This window comes from Sceloporus undulatus, chromosome 2 (genome assembly GCF_019175285.1).
Source record: "Sceloporus undulatus isolate JIND9_A2432 ecotype Alabama chromosome 2, SceUnd_v1.1, whole genome shotgun sequence".
Lineage (NCBI taxonomy): Eukaryota > Metazoa > Chordata > Lepidosauria > Squamata > Phrynosomatidae > Sceloporus > Sceloporus undulatus.
Genome location: NC_056523.1, coordinates 169949764 through 169966565, shown reverse-complemented (window position 1 = coordinate 169966565; position 16802 = coordinate 169949764). Strand labels below are relative to the sequence as shown.

The following is a 16802-nucleotide window of genomic DNA, read 5'->3' as shown; positions in this document are numbered from 1 at the left end:
TTACTTTTTTTTTAACATGGTAGTAGCTGAGAACACTCATTCCAGCATGGCCAGGGGTATATATAGACAGTATGGTTTGTGTATTTTCACATATTTCCATATGTTATAGGGGCTTTCTGTGTGGTTTTGGGGCAAAACTGCATGAAATCTCTGCAGACACGTTGTCAATTGGGGCTGGCTACAGAGAGCACACTGCTCCCTTGTTGCAACAGCTCTATTGGCTGCTGGTCTGTTTCTGGGCACAATTCAAAGTGCTGGTTTTGACATACAAAGCCCTATACAGCTTGGATCAAGATTATTTGAAGGAGTGTATTTGACTGTATGAGCCCATTAGGATTTTAAGATCATCTGGAGAGGCCCTCCTCTCTGTTCCACTACCTTCTCAGACCTATTTGGTGAGAAAAGGGAGACAGCCTTCTTGGTGGATGTTCCCAGACTTTGGATCTCCTTCCAAGAGAGGCCAGGCTGGCCCCGTCCTTGGTTTCCTTCTGGCAGCAGCTTAGAACATTTTTGTGCCACCATGCCTTTACAAACTGTTGAGACTGGGTTCGTAATGTTGTATTATGCTGTTTTTGATGTTTTTAAGGCTGCTTATAGGTTTTATTTTTCTTGTTTTAATGCATTTTAATTATTTAATATATGATTGTTTAATTATATATTTTGTACTTTCCTTTAATTTTTTTAGCATTGTTAACTTGTATTGTTTAAAATATTGTTAGCCGCCTTGAGTCTCCTTGTTGGGAGAAAGGAGGGCTATAAATGAATATATTAAGTAACTTAAATAAAATAAACTTATTTTTTAAAAATAAAACTTGGGGATTTTGGGGACCTTATGGGAAGTTCCAAGACCCACATGCAGCCTGAGGGGTGCAAGTAATGTTTCCAAGCTCTTGTAAAAGCCACTTTCTTACTGCCCCAACTATGTCTGTACAACCAGAACACATTACTAACCCTATAACTAGTTTGTAGCATACACTCTCTCCCTTTCATGCCCAGCCTCAACCCTCCCTTCAGCAAAGCACATCTGAGGCCCATTAGTGTAAGGTTTCAACTTTCCCTTTCCCAGCAGTTTCTGACCCGTTTTTTTTTGCTAGTAGGCTCACTCATTACCTACCCTTCCTGGGTCCTTTCCCACCATTACCTGCTTCCAAAGAAAGGAGTCCATCTGATTCTGATGCCAAGAGATGACTAGGTGAAGCACCGACAACAAGGCTCCAGCCAGCACAGCCACCCGCATGCGCACAGGCAAAAGTGTGTAGATGATGTAGATGAAGAAGACGCTCCACCACACCCCTTCAGAAGCACTCCGTGGCGAAACCAAAAGGGTGCCCAGCGCCTGCACCCCACACAGTGCCCCGATGACTAGGTAGCTCACAACCCACATGCAGTCCTGATGGAAGCCAGTCCTGTTGCAGAGGACCATAAGGGAGAGGAAGAGGGCAGCTGCTACTGCCAGGGCAGCAGCATAGGGCACACGGGGGCCACCAGGCACACAATGAAACACTAGCATGATGCCACATGCCAGCACCAAGACGCCCATGAGCACAGTCAACGAGCTCTGGTTCATCTGGAAGAAATAGCGCTGGTAGAGGCGCTCCAGTTTCGCTGACTGGAAGCGTTTGGAGCGGAACACCTGCAGGAGGCGCCGGCCACAGTCCCTAGCCGAGAGCCCCTTGGCCTCCTGTGCAGCTCCCCCACTGTCCTCAAAGCCCAAGTCCACAGCTTTGAGCCCCAAATCACCCGTCCCGATTCCAGGAGGAAGCGGTGGTGGTGGCGACAGTGGCTGCTTCTTGCCATAGTGGTCCTCCTGCCACGAACAATTGAGCCCAAGTCCTCCGCTGCCTCCTCGCTCCAGCTCTGGATCTTGCAAGCAGCTCATGTAGCGTGGGCCACAAAGCGCCGGCCGGTGGCGCTTGGGCCCATTCCGCTCCCCCCAAGCAGTCTTCCGCTCATCCACTTTGGGCACCAGGATGCCACTAAACCAGGACATGCTATGGAGAAACAGAGAGGCAGGAATCGAATTAGATAGATGCACAAACAGCAAAAGGCACAGGTCTAATCCACACTGAAAAACAATGCAGTGTGACACTGCTTTAACTGCCATGGCTCCATCCTATGGGATTTGCAGTCTTTTGTGGCACCTGGGATTTCTGACAGAGAAGACTAAAGATCTCACAAAATTACAAATCCCAGGATTCCATAGCATTGATAATTGGAAATTAAAGCGGTATCAAATTACGTTACTTCTGCAGTTTAGATCAGGCAAGAGAGAAAGGTTGACAATCATTAATTTGCCACTCAGAAAAAACAAGAAGCCTGTCCTTCCCCAAGTGATCCAACAGGGATGGAGTTCCTGTCTCAGAGGTATTGCCATAGGGTCGTGAAACACAGCAGGAAGAGATGCTTTGAGCCTGGAAGGAAAGAACTGGGAAGGCACAGCATTCTGAGAAATTAGTGTTCCATGGAAAGCTGGGACCCATGAGTTCCTCACCCCACATGAAAAAGACCCATGGGAGAGGAGAATGCATGGGGACTAGTTCCAGTCTCAGTCACAAACCGGCTGTGCTTCAAACAAGAAAGCTGGGTCAGGGACAATACCAGACAAAACTCAAGTGGCAGGAGATACCAGAGCTGGAAAAATTACTTTTAATGGCTATAATTGCCAGAATCCTGCAGCCAACACAGCAATTGTGGATTCTGGGAAATGTTTTCCAGGTAAATTTTCCAAACCCTGGGTGAAAAAACCAAACTGTCCATCTGTGGAAGGGGCAGACAGGAAGCCAAGAGGCTTCCAAATTCAGGTGCTAGGGGGAAAAAATCTGGGAATCTCACAGAAGGGTTTTATGATTTATTAGGAAGCAACGTTTTGGCTTCTAAAACAGGAATTGCCCTACTACCATCTTCAGAAACCAGAGATTTTCTGTTGTGAGGAAACAGCCCCCCCCCCCCCAATACCTGAAAGGCCACTAGGAACTGGGTTTGATGAGGCGACATGGATCCCCGTAGGGATGGTAGAGCAGCAACTCTGAGGGGCACGTGTTATTTCCTCTTCAGCATTGAGCTAAAACTGCAACCTGCTGGGAGAAAAGGAGCTGGTCAGGCTGGTCACTCATGCTAGATCCCATTCCATAGCCGAAAGCACCCACAGCAATTCCATTCTGCAGTTCCCTGGGAATCAAGACCAGATTTCAATCTCTTGATCAACTGGTGCCCACTGTCACACAGTTGGCTCTCCTCTGCATACTGCTGCAAGTGCTTCAGAGAGTTCTGCTTCTGCATTGCCATGTGGAGTGGTGAGATCTCTTTCTTTGGAGTCTTTAAAAAGCTGGATGGCCATCTTTCATGAGTGCTTCAGTTGTGTATTTCTGAACTCCCAAGTGCTCTTGCCGATGGCCCTTGCAGCCCCTTTCAACTGACTATGATTCTGGAGAAGTCCAAACAGACATATTTACTTAGATTAGTTCACCTGCTTTTTGTCTGTCCCATTTTATATTTCATTTCATCTATCTCCCACCTCCCCTCACTCCTGCAATTCTTTCTCTGTGTGTATTCTGTCCTCCACAAAGCTATACTCTGTCATGCTTTGGGGACACAAAGGTGGGCTCTGGAAGGCTATGGCAGCAGCATGTAAACTCTGGCAAGTCCTGCCATTATAGCAGAGCTTTGATTATGTCCCTGGTTTTAAGCTGCTTCTCTGTTACCTGGTCATGTGCATGGCTAAGTAAGGAGAAACTCATCACTGATAGACCACCAGGTGATGAACTGCCCACCGCAACGTTCAACACACTAAATAGATAGGATCTTCATCCATGGAGGGATTACCTGAATCACTAAAAACATGGGCCATTAAGGCAGATACTATATGAATGCATATCCTATACTCCCTTTGCAAAAGCAGTATGAAAATGGTTCTCTGCCAAACACAGTATGTTCAGAAGTAAAGACACAGTTACTCTGAATCTGAAAGGAAGGCTTGAATTGAATTTAGCTTGGGGTGACAAACCTTTTACACGGACACACAGACCTTTTCAACAATGGCAAGAAATTGTAGGAATTTTAGTCCAAAATATCTGAAATGCCAAAGAAGCTGCCAGCTCAGAACTAGGGTTTTGCAATGGGAAAAAGAAGACAGCTGCAGTTCCCAGACCACTCAATAATATAGTAAGGATTCTAGGAATCAAACATGCACTAGACAGCTAACAAGACCACCAATGGTGGCTGACTACCAGCAGTACAGTGGAATGTAGAAAGAGAGCACTAGTTGCGCTTTGCCATTGTTGCTCCAACAACAAAACAGCCAGAGTGTGTTAATACTATATCTAAGACAATTCCTAACATGTTAACCCACTTCAGAATGACCATAAAATAGCAAGGGAAGACAGAAAAAGGCCAGATGAAGGGGAGCAGATACATCTAAAGAAAAAGTCTGCACTCTTCATGGCTGGGGGAATGAAATGGGGTGAACTCCACCCAGAGGGTGTCCTTAAGCACATCTATAAACTTCTTCCCATTGCAGAAGTGGGAGTCACACAACCCTCCAGATGTTGTTTGACTGGAACTCCCACCAGTCGTAGTCAGCATAGCTTGTGGTGAGAAATTCTATGAGCTGCAGTCCAACAACATCTGAAGGGCCACACTTTGCTCACTGCTGCACTGAGGGACCCAGAAAATCCAGCTTTCCCAAGTCATCATCTTCCTTTGTTGGCTCATCCAAACAACATAACAAAGATCAGCAACCAAGGGTGAAAGGAATTCCCAGCCCACTACAGGAACAGCCAACACACAGTTCACTCGATGCTTCATTTCAGTCTCCCCTGTTCTCCCAGCCTCAAAGAGTCCACCCTCTTTCTCCAAGTCCTGAGGAGTTTTGCCCAGTGTGTGACAGAATGCATTTTGAATTGGGGGGGGGGGGGGGGGGGGGGGGGGGGAGGGGGGGGAGAGAGAAAAAGGGAGGTTAGAAGAACAGAGGTCCTGGCAGCAAAGTCCCTCCCTCCCTCCTTCCCTGCTTACAATTCAATGTGAAACCAAACTGGAATAGTTTTCTCCTTTCAAACTCTATTTGTCTTGAGTGCCAGCCAAAACCAGGGCTCATTTTAGCTCCAACCTCTTTAGAGAGCAATTCCAACACCCTCCTACACAGTCCTTATCTGCATCCATCCCAGGAGATAGTGGCACAGTCATGACATCACTGCCCTTTATGGTTGGGAACACAGATATACCCCAGAAGATGGAGACCCCCCATTCTCTTCAGCTCCACTCTGATCCCCAAAGCATGAACTTCCCTCCCACGGCCTGCATGCCAAATCAAAGAGGGGGGAAACCCCTGGTAGGGCTCTAATACAGTCCCCTCTGGTGTGGGATGAAGCCACCACCGCCAACTACTCAGCAGACAAGTAGCACACGAGGACAGCTTTGTGGCAAGCTTGGGAGGTCAAGGGGTGCAGAATGCAACCCTTCAAACAGGCAGACTGAGGAGGAAAGAAGCAAGGCACTCAAGGGATCAAGGGAAGGAAGGATTTGAGCTAAAGAGCAACAACACTCCTCACAGCTCAGCACTGTAGCACAGCAGGAAAAGTGTTTTTTTTTTCTTAAAAAAAACATCCATAACCAATACAATAATAAACAAGAAGACTCTGATGAAACAGCAACAGCATGACACCGGGGTCAGTAGTGTACATCCCAACATGAACACATGCCTTCTGCAGATCTTCACAGAGGTGCACTATTGCTCCCTCTTCCCTACCACCCAAAACCCCTTTTCTGCACACCACAAAATATTCTGCAGCAAAGCTTAGTCTGGATCCCTCAGCCAGACTATAGGTCAGATCAGCCTTTCTCTTCCTCCTTTCTCTCTTCTGTCCATTTGGTTGCTTTCCATGTTTAGCAGGAAGGAGTTGAGGGTCCCAAAGTGACCCCTGCCTAACCACTCTCTCCGCTTCTCTGACCTGGAGGCAGCTACAAAATAGCCAGGACCCAACCCTGGTGCAGATCTGGATTAAGGGGAGCCCACCTGCGCCTCACTCAAGTATGCAACCTGACCAGGCTGAGGAGCTGAGCTGCAAGGTCCAGCTTCCTCCTTAGGGAAGCAACCAATCCCTGCAGAGGAGTCCCAAAATTTGGGGAGGGGGGGAGAAAACACTAGAAGGGGAGGAGGTGGATTATCCATAGTAGCCTTGCAAGCATAAGGTGACTGTTTGTCTTTCCTCTAACCACCCCATGCTCAGGACCAGTGTGTTGCATGGCTACCCCCTTGCCTTGTAGCCCGGACCTGTGGCCAGGAATGCTAGGCTGGAGTAGTACTTTGAGCACCGGACTAGGACTCTGGAGACCAGGGTTTGATTCTCTGCTTAGCCATGAAACCCATCTTAGGTAAGTCACAGTCTCTCAGCCTCAGGGGAAGGCCATGGCAATCCCCCTCTGAACAAACCTTGCCAAGAAAACCTTAAGGTTCGCCTTGGGGTCACCTACCTGAAGATACACAACATTCACCTGGACCAGAGGGAAAAGGTGTGGGGGGGGGGGGGGTCACACATACCTTACACACACTCAATAGGGGTAGGCTGTCCATCCTCCAGAGGGCAGCTTCCAATGACTGCAATTGGAGCCAGGCTGCCCTCCTTGCCCTCTGGGCCAGGGCCCTTCAAGAGGGGTCCCTCCCCAAACAGGTGTGCCCTCCACCACACAAGCCCTGCCTGAGCACCCACTCCCAGGCCCCACGTCTAGCCCACTCCCCTCTCCTGGGCCCTTCCAGCCTCCCCAAGGGACATGCTTGGACCAAGGTTGACCCCCCCCCCACTGCCATTCCCTTCCTGCCCAGGGCGGGTTGGGGGGTCCCTATGCCTTCTCCCCACTCTCCTCCCCCCCCCAAGTCCTGGTTTCTCTCTTCCCTACAACCTCCTCTCCCTCCAGGCTGACCAGGCACATCCCCCTTTCCTAGGACCTGTCCTCCATTCCAAGCCTTCTGTCCAGGAGGGATTCCAAAAAGTCCTCCTCCATTTTGAGCAGGACTAAGAATTACGAATATACATTTCTAGGAGTGCTTTCTAGCTTTTCTTTGGGGGAAAAGGGTCCTCCATTTTTTTTGCTAGAGTGTCCTCTGTTTTGCGACGCTTGGAGGTAAGGAGCACCTCTGGTCACTCTGCCAGGGCTACACAAGCACGTCCTCCTTTTCCCAGGCCATGTCCTACATTTCAAGCCTTCTCTCCAGGAGGGATTCCAAAAGGTCCTCCATGAATTTACACACACACAGATACATGAGTGTTCTGAGCTTTCATCTTCTGTCCAGAAGGAATTCCAAAAGATCCTCCATTTTGAGCAGGACCCAGAAATCCAAATACATACATGCATACTCTCTCTCTCTCTACATAGATAGATAGATAGATAGATATAGTATGTGTGCATGTATACCATATAGATAGATAGTTAGATATATTATGAGAGAGTGTTTTTATCTTTTCTCTTCTGCCCAGGAGGGCTCCCAAAAGGTCTTCCTCCATTTTGAGCAGGACCCAGAAGCATGAACTCAAATACATACATAGATGCATACCATATATATACTGTATGTGTGTGTGTGTATGTAAATGGGAGTGTTTTTCTCCTGTCTCTTCTTCTGCCCAGGAGGGGTTTCCCAAAGGGCCCTCCTCCTCCTCCTCCTCCTCCTCCTCCTCCTCCTCCATTTTGAGCAGGACCCAAAGAGGCATGCCTGCCCATTCCTGTGGGTGGTTTTGGTAGCCCTTCATTGGCCGCCACCCCCCCCCCCCCAATTTTGGGTGGCCCTGGTCCTCCTTGGGGGGAGGGGCCCCACCCCTGTCCCTCCGACGAGGGCCCCCTGCCCCCAGCTCACCTCCCCTGCTGGGCTGCACCGCAGGCCTTCCTCCTCCTCGGGGCTCCTTGCTTGCTTCCCTGCGGTCCCTTGGCGCTCCCTTCCCTTCGCAGCACAAGCCGCCTGTGCTGCTGCTGCTGCCTCTGCCTCCTCCTCTCTGGGCCCGTCCCCTCCTCTCCCGGGTAAACGCCCTCTAGCCCGGATCCACAAGGCTCGGCCCGCTCCCTCCGCTCCTCCTGGACGAGGAGGAGGCCTTAAAGGCGCACCAGAGGGAGGCCTCCCCGCGGAGGAGCCCCTTGGCCTTTGCCGCCGCCGAGGGAGAAAGAGAGAGGCGCCGTGATTCCGTCCCTCAGCCCTTCCCTTCCCGCCGAAGGAGGAACAGCTGCAGCAGAGTGGCCGCCAGCCACGTCCTCCTTTTCCAGGACCCGCCCTACATTTCGGCCTTCGCTCCAGGACGAAGCCCCAAAGGTCCCCCGCCTCCATTTTGAGCTGGACCAAGAAGCGTGGCATTTACATAGTTAACATAGGAATGTTTTTAGCTTTTTTCCCCTTTGGTCAGTTACCATATTATTATTATTATTATTATTATTATTATTATTATTATTATAAATTATTTTTTATATTTATTATATTTATTTTATTATTTTAATCATTATTAATTTCATTTTAATTTTATTATTTTAATTATTAATTTGTTTTATTATTTTATCATCATTATTATTAATGATAAATTATTATAATACATTGTTATATTTATTTTATTATTTTAATTATTATTTAATTGTTATTTTATTTTATGATTTTATCATCGTCGTCATTATAATTAATGATAAATTATTATAATAAAATGTTATATTTATTTTATTATTTTAATTGTTATTATTAATTTTAATTGTATTATTTTGTTTATTATCATCATTATTAATGATAAAATTTTATTATAATAAATACATTGTTATATTTAGTTTATCATTTTAATTAAATTATTATTTTATTATTTTATTTATTATGATAAATTATTATTATAATAAATAAATTATTAAATTTTTTATATTATTAAAATAAATTATTATTATTATTTTATAATCTTTATTAAATTTTCATGTAGTTGAAAAAACACACACAGTGACAAACAGTACAAAAAAGACAATACAATACAATAATACCTCCACTTTTAACTCATACAATTAATAAAGTTAACAAAGCTTAACTAAAAACGAACTTCCAGATATCTAAATTTTGAATTATGTATTTACAATTATCCACATTGTCATATTCAAGGTGTTGTTGTTATTTGGTTCCCAAACTTGTGTCCTTCCTGGTGTTTTGGACTACACAACTCCTAGAAAGACTAGCTCCCAGAAGCCCCAGCTAACTTGGCCAACAGTCAGGAATTCTGGGAGCTGAAGCTCCGAAACATCTTTGTCCTCTTTTGCTGTGAGGACATCTGGTCACCCTGTTTTTCTTACACACACACACACACACACACACACACACACACACACACACCCCAAGACTTTTCCAAGCCACATCCTACATTTTGGCCTTCTGTCCAGGAGGAATCCCAAAAGGTCCTCCATTTTGAGCAGGATTTAAAAAACATGGGATTTAAATGAATTCTTACACGATCGTTTTCTTTGGTCAGGTCTTTCCTACTTTTTATCTTGAATGTCGTACATTTAATGATGGCACTTCCTCCTTAGTGGCTATGACATCTGTTCACCCTGTTTTTGATACCACACACACACATACACCCCAAGAGAGGAGGGTGACCAGACACATCCTCCTTTTCCAGGACACATCCTACATTTGAGCCTTCTGTCCATGAGGAATCCCAAAAGGCTCTCTGTTCTGAGCAGGACTAAGAAGCGGGGATTTAATAATTTCATGAATTTTAAATGAATTAATTAATTCTTACATGAAATTTTATGTGAGGGCTTTTAGCTTTTATTTGGTCGGGTCCTAGTTTTGTTTTTGTTTTTCCCTGGGAGGACCTCCATTTTGCGGTGCTTTGTCCTCCTTGGTGATTATGACATCTGGTCACCCTGAGGAGGGGGAAGAGGCAGCTGTTGTTGTTGTGTGCCTTCAAGTCATTTCTGACTAATGGGGACCCTATCCTGGGGTTCTCTTGCCAGAATTTGCTCAGAGCGAGTTTCCCATGGCTATGCCCTGAGGCTGAGAGGGTGTGACTTTTGCCCAAGGTCAACCAGTGGCTGAGTCGGGATTCGAACCTTGGTCTCCAGAGTCACAGTCCAGAACTCCAACCACTACACCACACTGGCTCTCAACCACAGCAGCAGCAGCCAGTAAGACCAGATACATCCTTCTTTTCTAGGATAGAGCCTACATTTCAACTTCCTTTCGGGGAGAATTCCAAAAGGTCATTCATTTTGAGCAGGACTCAGAAGCATGGATTTATATTTTTATATGAGTGCTTTTAGCTTTTATTTGCTCATGTCCTCCATTTTTTTCCCTGGAAGAGCCTCCATTTTGCAATGCCTAGTCCTTCTTTGGAGTTAGGGCTTCTTGTCCCTCTGCCCCACTCCTGGGCAATGGCTGGCACTCTCCAAGGTATGCCCATATTCCTGTGTCCCTGGCTTTCTGGGGTAGGATGACCAGATGTCCTAAGTGCCAAGGAGGATAAGGTTTCACAAAATAGAGGACATTCCAGAGTCATGGAGGCCATGATCAAATAAAAGCCAAAAACACTAATATCTGCTGGGGTTTGGTTCCAGGACCCGACCCCCCCGCCCATTTCCCATGGATACCAAAATATGAGGAAGCTCAAGTCGCATTATATATAATGACATAGTAAAATCATGTCCTTTATGTGAAATGGCAAAATCAAGGTGTGCTTTTTGTAATTTATATATTTTAAAAAATATTTTCAAACCATAGTGATAAAGAATCTGTGGATATGGGAGACAGGCTGTATAAATATACATTCATGCTTCTCAGCCATGATCAGAATGGAGGACATTTTGGAATTCCTCCTGGACAGAAAGTTGAAAGATGTGTCCTGGAAAAGGAGGATGTCTGGTCACCCTGCCTCTGGGGTTCTTCCCTCACAGGGTGACCAGAGGTCCTCCTCACCACCAAGGAGGACAAGGCACCACCAAATGGGGGACCTTCCAGAAAAATAGAGAACATGTCCAAATAAAAAGTTAAAAATACTCATATAAAATGTAAATGCATGCTTCTTAGTCCTGTTCCAAAGGGAGGACATTTTGGAATTCCTCTTAGACAGAAGGCTGAAATGGAGGACAGGGTCCTGGGAAAGGATGGCATGTCTGGTCACCCTACCTAGCGGGTGACCAATGTCCACCACCCGAGGGATGGAAGACTGTCATACCTTGACCAGCATCCCTGTCCTACCTTGATGAAGTCACAAGGCACAGTTCTGAGATGTCTTTTCCACCTTTTGCCTCCCTCCCCAACAGCACATGTCAAATTATTATTATTATTATTAACCTTTATTTATGAAGCGCTGTAAATTTACACAGCGCTGTACATGCAATCCTTTTAGTTAGACGGTTCCCTGCCCTCAGGCTTACAATCTAAAAAGACATAACACAGAAGGAGAAGGGAGTGGTGGAGGGAAAGGGTAAGAGGTCCAGCAGTTCCTCTCAACCTCCGAGGCCTGGACCAAGGCAGATGGACTGAAGGGAGGGCTTGGCTTCAAAATGGAAGGTTAATCATTATCCAGGGAAAATACATACTCACAAGTAGGATAATGCATATACAGTACATAGCAATACAGGAAATGGATCGATAAACAGCCAACAACAGAACATCAGATAGTAAGCGACAATTATGCGATGCCTGGGAAGGCTTCTCTGAATAGGATGGTTTTCAACTCCGTTTTGAAGCTGGTTAATGAAGTGATGGCTCTTGCTTGTGGAGGAAGAAGGTTCCAGGAGTGAGGGGCAGCAAGTGAAAAGGGGCGAATCCTAGATGGGGCAGAGGAAATCCTGGGCTGAGACAGGAACCCTTGACTACCAGAACGGAGGGCCCTGGTGGGAAGGTGAGGAGAAAGAAGGTCTGATAAGTAAGGAGGGGCCAGTCCATGGAGGGCTTTGAATGTCGACAGCAGGAGCTTATACTGAATGCGGAAAGGGAGAGGGAGCCAGTGAAGGGATGCCAACACAGGAGAGATGTGGTCAAAGCGGTTGGTGGAAGTGATAATGCATGCAGCTGAATGCTGGACAGAGATTAAAGGACGGAGGTGAGAAAGAGGAAGCCCAGCCAGGAGGACATTACAGTAATCAAGTCGTGAGATCACTAGGGCATGGACCAGGATCTTGGCAGTAGAGGCGGAGAGATATGGTCGGATTTTGGCAATATTGTACAAAAAGAATCTACAAGCCTTGGCTGTGGTCAAAGGAGATTTACACACACAACACAACTACACCTGGGAGTGACTTGCCTCCTGTTGTCATTTGTGGAAGGACTGAAGGGGTGACCTACCTGAACCCAGGCTGGGCTTGGGTCAGTAGCCACCTGTTGATCCCATCTCCAGAACCAGAAATCCTCCTGCTGGTACTCTTAAGTTTGCTCTCCTCCCTGTCCCACTGCAGCAACACACACCCAGGTGAGAAGACACCTGACACCCAGCCACTGGGGAACTCCAACCAGCTGGTAGGGCTGGCCAGAAATATTTTGCTGCCTGAGGCCAAAGACAAAAGGGTGACCCTCCCATATATACAAAAAGGAAGGCAGATACAGTGGGCCCTTGGTATCCACTGGGGCTTGGTTCCTGGAGCTCCATCGTGGATACCAACATTGTGGAAGCTCAAGCCCCATTAAATGCAATAACATCATAAAATGGTGCCCCTTATATAAAATGGAAAAATAAAAGTTTGGTTTTTGGAAATTATATATATAGTAGGCCCCCCACATTCACTGGTGTCAGGGACACAGGACTCCCGAGAAAGTGGGGAAACCGCAAATAAAAAAAACACATTTTTTTTAAACCTGAGAGAGCTCTTTAGGAATCTAGGTCCTCTAGGGCAATTCTGTGGTCAAGATCTGCCAGAAGTTGACCATGAAATTGTTCTGGAGGACCTACAAATGCCTAGAGAACTGTTCTCTCTAGGAATCTTTAGGTCCTCCAGTGTGGTGTTTGGCAGAAGTTGACAACAGAATCATGCTGCAGGATCTAAACATTCCTAGAGAGAGCCTATTAATCAATTCTGTGAATAACCAAATCCACAAAAGTCAAAGTCGCAAACGTGGTGGGACAACTATATATATTCTGAATATTTTGAAGCCATGGATAGTTGAATTTGTAGATAAAGAATCCATAGATATGGAGGGCCAACTATATGTGCTTGCTTCAATGCTGGCAACTGGATCCCACCTCTGAAAGCAGGAGTCAGATTGAAAGAGGATTGTAAGTCAAAGCGTGTGGTGGACACAGCTCTATCCTCCCATGCGAAGGGCATGGCCATGGGGATCAAGGACGAGTGGCTGAGGCAGTTCCTAATGGCAGAGCTGGCCCTGCACTCTGGGAACCCATTGTACCAGTTTTCAGATAAACCTTGGCTACATCTAGGAATTGTAGTTTTGTGAGACATTTAGCCTTCTCTGCCAGAGAGCTCTGGTGCCACAACTTACTACAATTCCTAGAATTCCATAGCACTGAGCCATAGCAGTTCAAGTGGTGTCAATCTGGATTATTTCTGCAGTGTGGATGCAGGTAGCAGGTAGAGGCAGCATGATGTAGTGGTCTGAGAGACCGTCATTCAAATCTTAAAGAGAGAGCCATTGCACTGTGACCTTGCCATCTGAGGCTTCTGCCTCCAACAAAGGTAAAACAATTTTTTCTTATATTGACACTGACTGGCATGCTTTACCTCTACACCACCTAAAGTTTTCCTATTGCAAAACATGAAGACTTCTTGAGAAATTCAGTATTCACAAAGGAAGGAGACATGCTGGATTCCAAGGAAACATCTTGGAATTGCAAATGGACACTAAATTTCTTTGACTTTGAAAATTTACAAGTGACTGCATGGCCAAAGGGGGAGGTACCAGCTTGCAGATAGCCCTCCCTACCATCTAAACTAAGACCGGAAACAGAAAATATAGGTCTATGACTAACATCTTCAATTTTTTTCTTCTGTTTGCCTGATGAAGAAGCCAGTGTGACTTTGAAAGCTTGCAATATGTAATTGTGCATTTTGGTTGTTCCAATAAAGATATCATTGTTTGGATGTTATTGGATACATATTCTTCCTTAGGCATAATGATCTTGGGAAACAGCTACTCTCTCAGCCATGGCAAGCACCCTCTGAACAAAGTTTTCCAAAGAAAACCCTAGGATAGCATTGATGCCCACATCACATAACTATCGACTCAGCTGGTGTTTACCACAGGAAGAGGGTATCTTTTTTGCCATGTTGTTGTTTTTTTATGTGCTGTCGTTTCTTAAGGTGAACCTATCATGGGGTTTTCTTGACAAGATCTGTTCACAGGAGGTTTGTCATTCCATTCCCCTGAGGCTGAGAGCATGTGACTTGCCCAGTGGGTTTCACGGTCAAGCTGGGAATCAAACCTGGTCTCCAAAGTTGTAGTCCAACGTCACACCACTACATCACGCTGGCTCTCCTTCTGTGCCATAGGCCCCAGGAATAGTTTCAATGCCAATTTGCGACTGCTTCCTTGCAGGATTGCTCTCAGCAAACAGCGGGAGAGGAAAAGAAAAGGATTACTTGACCGCTTGCTCTTGGCTGGCACAGAGAGTAGGGCAGGAGGAGGACAAGCCCTAAATCTTTAACTGTTCATGCCACTCCCTTAACAAGGGAGAAAGTTGAATTAAGCTAGGCCTCTCCAGGGCACAATCCTCCAAAGAGCGAAGCTTAATGATTAATTAGAAGGGAGCCCCACGGGGGCTTTGGGAAGTGCCTACAGTGCCAAGGATGGTGTGTTGTTTTAAAGGCATGTTTGTGTGGGGCTGCTGGAGCTGTGGCATGGGGTCCTGCCATGGGGTCTGTATAAAACACCCCTCCACATACCACCCCCTTGCCTCTCAGATTGGCTTGGCTATGAAATAATGCCATCAAATCCTCTTAACAGAATGACTTATTAAATCGCTGTTTGGAGAGCGATTATCCCAGGCGAAAGCCGTCCCGGGCTTCCCCTGGGTCTGGTTGATTGGCTTCTTCCCCAGGCAAGAAAGCTGGGGAAGGGGTTGTTAATGAATTAATTGATCCGGATGCCTTTTCTCCTGAATGTTCCATTGCATCAGATTCGATGGCATAGGGATTAGGAGGACCAGGCGTCATGTGATGGCCTTAACCCTTTCTGAAATGTGACTGGATAGAGAGAAACCATCACACATCATTTTTTCAGTACCAAGATGTGAATCAATGCACTTGTACATTCAAAATTTGTTACTGACGCCATGGAACTGCATTGATGTGCATCTCTGAGAGTTCATTTGCTCACATGTGCAAGCATTCAAATAAAGATGGAGTCAACGATGCGAATGCATTCGGAACACGTTCAAGGCATGCAGCGTTTTATCCTGGGTCTATTTGGATCTATTCACATTGGTTAGTCACATTACCAATGATGCTGATCTTTTCTAAAAACTCAAGGGGAAACCTGATATCAGTTATCCCAGATTAAGTGAGTTTTTTGGCAGCTCCCCCTCAACTTAATCAGGTACATTCGGGATGCGTGTGAACAATAGCGATTCAACCCAGATACATCCTGGATTATTTTCACAGTGAAAATGCCCAAGAGCCTGCAAAGATGCCTGCAAAGCTGGCAACATCTCAGGTACCACTCGTTATTGCTTTGGCATGCTTGCCAGGAAGGACAGACAGCTACTATACTTCTGATCTGTTGTGTTGCAACAGTAAGAGTGTTGGTATTGAGATTTTGGGGAAAGCAGATTCGTGGTCCTAGCTACGCCATGAAACTCCCTTGGTGACCTTGAGCCAGTAATTCTCATCCTGACCCATCTCTCAGGGATGGTTGTGTGAGGATAAAGTGGGGAGGCAGAGAGAGTCATGTATGCCACCTTCAGCTCAGTAAAGGAAAAGCAGGATACAGTATAAAGGTCACTAGTTTTGTTTTTGTTTTTTTTAAATCATGCCTTTCTTATCTGAAAGAATTTGCCCTGGATTGTGAATTTGGCATGCTGTTTTCTTTGCAGACAGCAATCTTCCTCTAAATATGGTTACAAGCAGATTGGAGGCAGATTTTTCAAGTTTTCCTATTTTGATGGATGTAAAGCAGTGGTTTCCCCACCACACCCCGATCCAAGTGTCTCTAGAATCCAAAATTCTGCATGTTTTTACAGCCTCTGAATAACATATAGCCCAGTCTAGTCTTGTAATGTGGTATCAGACCTTGAAATTCTGAATGTTCTAGATCAGTCTTTGAGAATTTGTCCTGGTACAGACTACCGGAAAGCGGCAGTCTGGAGCCGGTTTTAGGGCTTGGAATTGTGGAGCGACTGCATGGTCCTGAGCCCTAGTGCGTGGTGGCAGTGCCATCATGGCGGCCTCCCATCCACATGGGGCCCATCATGATGATGCATGCGTGGCACAGCGTCTGCACATCACAATGTGCTTGAGTCATCTATGCATGACAGTGCGCCAATGGCACACTCATGGCACCCACCTCACGCAGCAAAAAGAACTCACTTTCAGCAGGTTCTTTTTGGTGTGGAGGGAGGCTGCGCAGTTTGGCTGCTGTGGTGTTCCTCAGGAGAAAAAATGGGAGGCTCCAGCCTGTCCTTTCGGGGCAGTCTGTTGAGCTCCTATGTTTGTTTTTTAAAATCTGCACCCTGTGAGAGTAAATCCTACTAACTGTCATCGTTCGGCCTCTGAGGGAGAGTAGGCTGGCCCAGTACCATCAGGGGCTAGCCTGAAGAAAGAGGATCCTCCTCCCTAACTGTCATCTTTCAGCCTCTGAGGGAGAGAGTAGGCTGGCCCAGTACCATCAGGGGCTAGCCTGAAGAAAGAGG

General features: G+C 46.2%; 1 protein-coding gene and 1 pseudogene across 2 annotated transcripts in view; both read right to left on the bottom strand.

Annotated features, from left to right (window-relative positions):
* Positions 1-8278, bottom strand: part of ADCY6 (adenylate cyclase 6) — a 65857-nt gene extending 57579 nt beyond the window's left edge. Inside the window, exons 1-3 of one of the 2 annotated variants that reach the window (XM_042450216.1) lie at positions 7844-8278; positions 2956-3077; positions 1142-1991 (exon numbers count right to left, since the gene is read on the bottom strand). In XM_042450216.1, coding sequence (XP_042306150.1) covers positions 1142-1990 — 849 coding nt within the window. In that variant the 5' untranslated portion in view covers position 1991; positions 2956-3077; positions 7844-8278. The remainder of the gene's footprint in view (positions 1-1141; positions 1992-2955; positions 3078-7843) is intronic. The other variant, XM_042450217.1, reaches the window with a different exon arrangement.
* Positions 7840-16802, bottom strand: part of LOC121920451 — a 17839-nt pseudogene continuing 8876 nt past the window's right edge.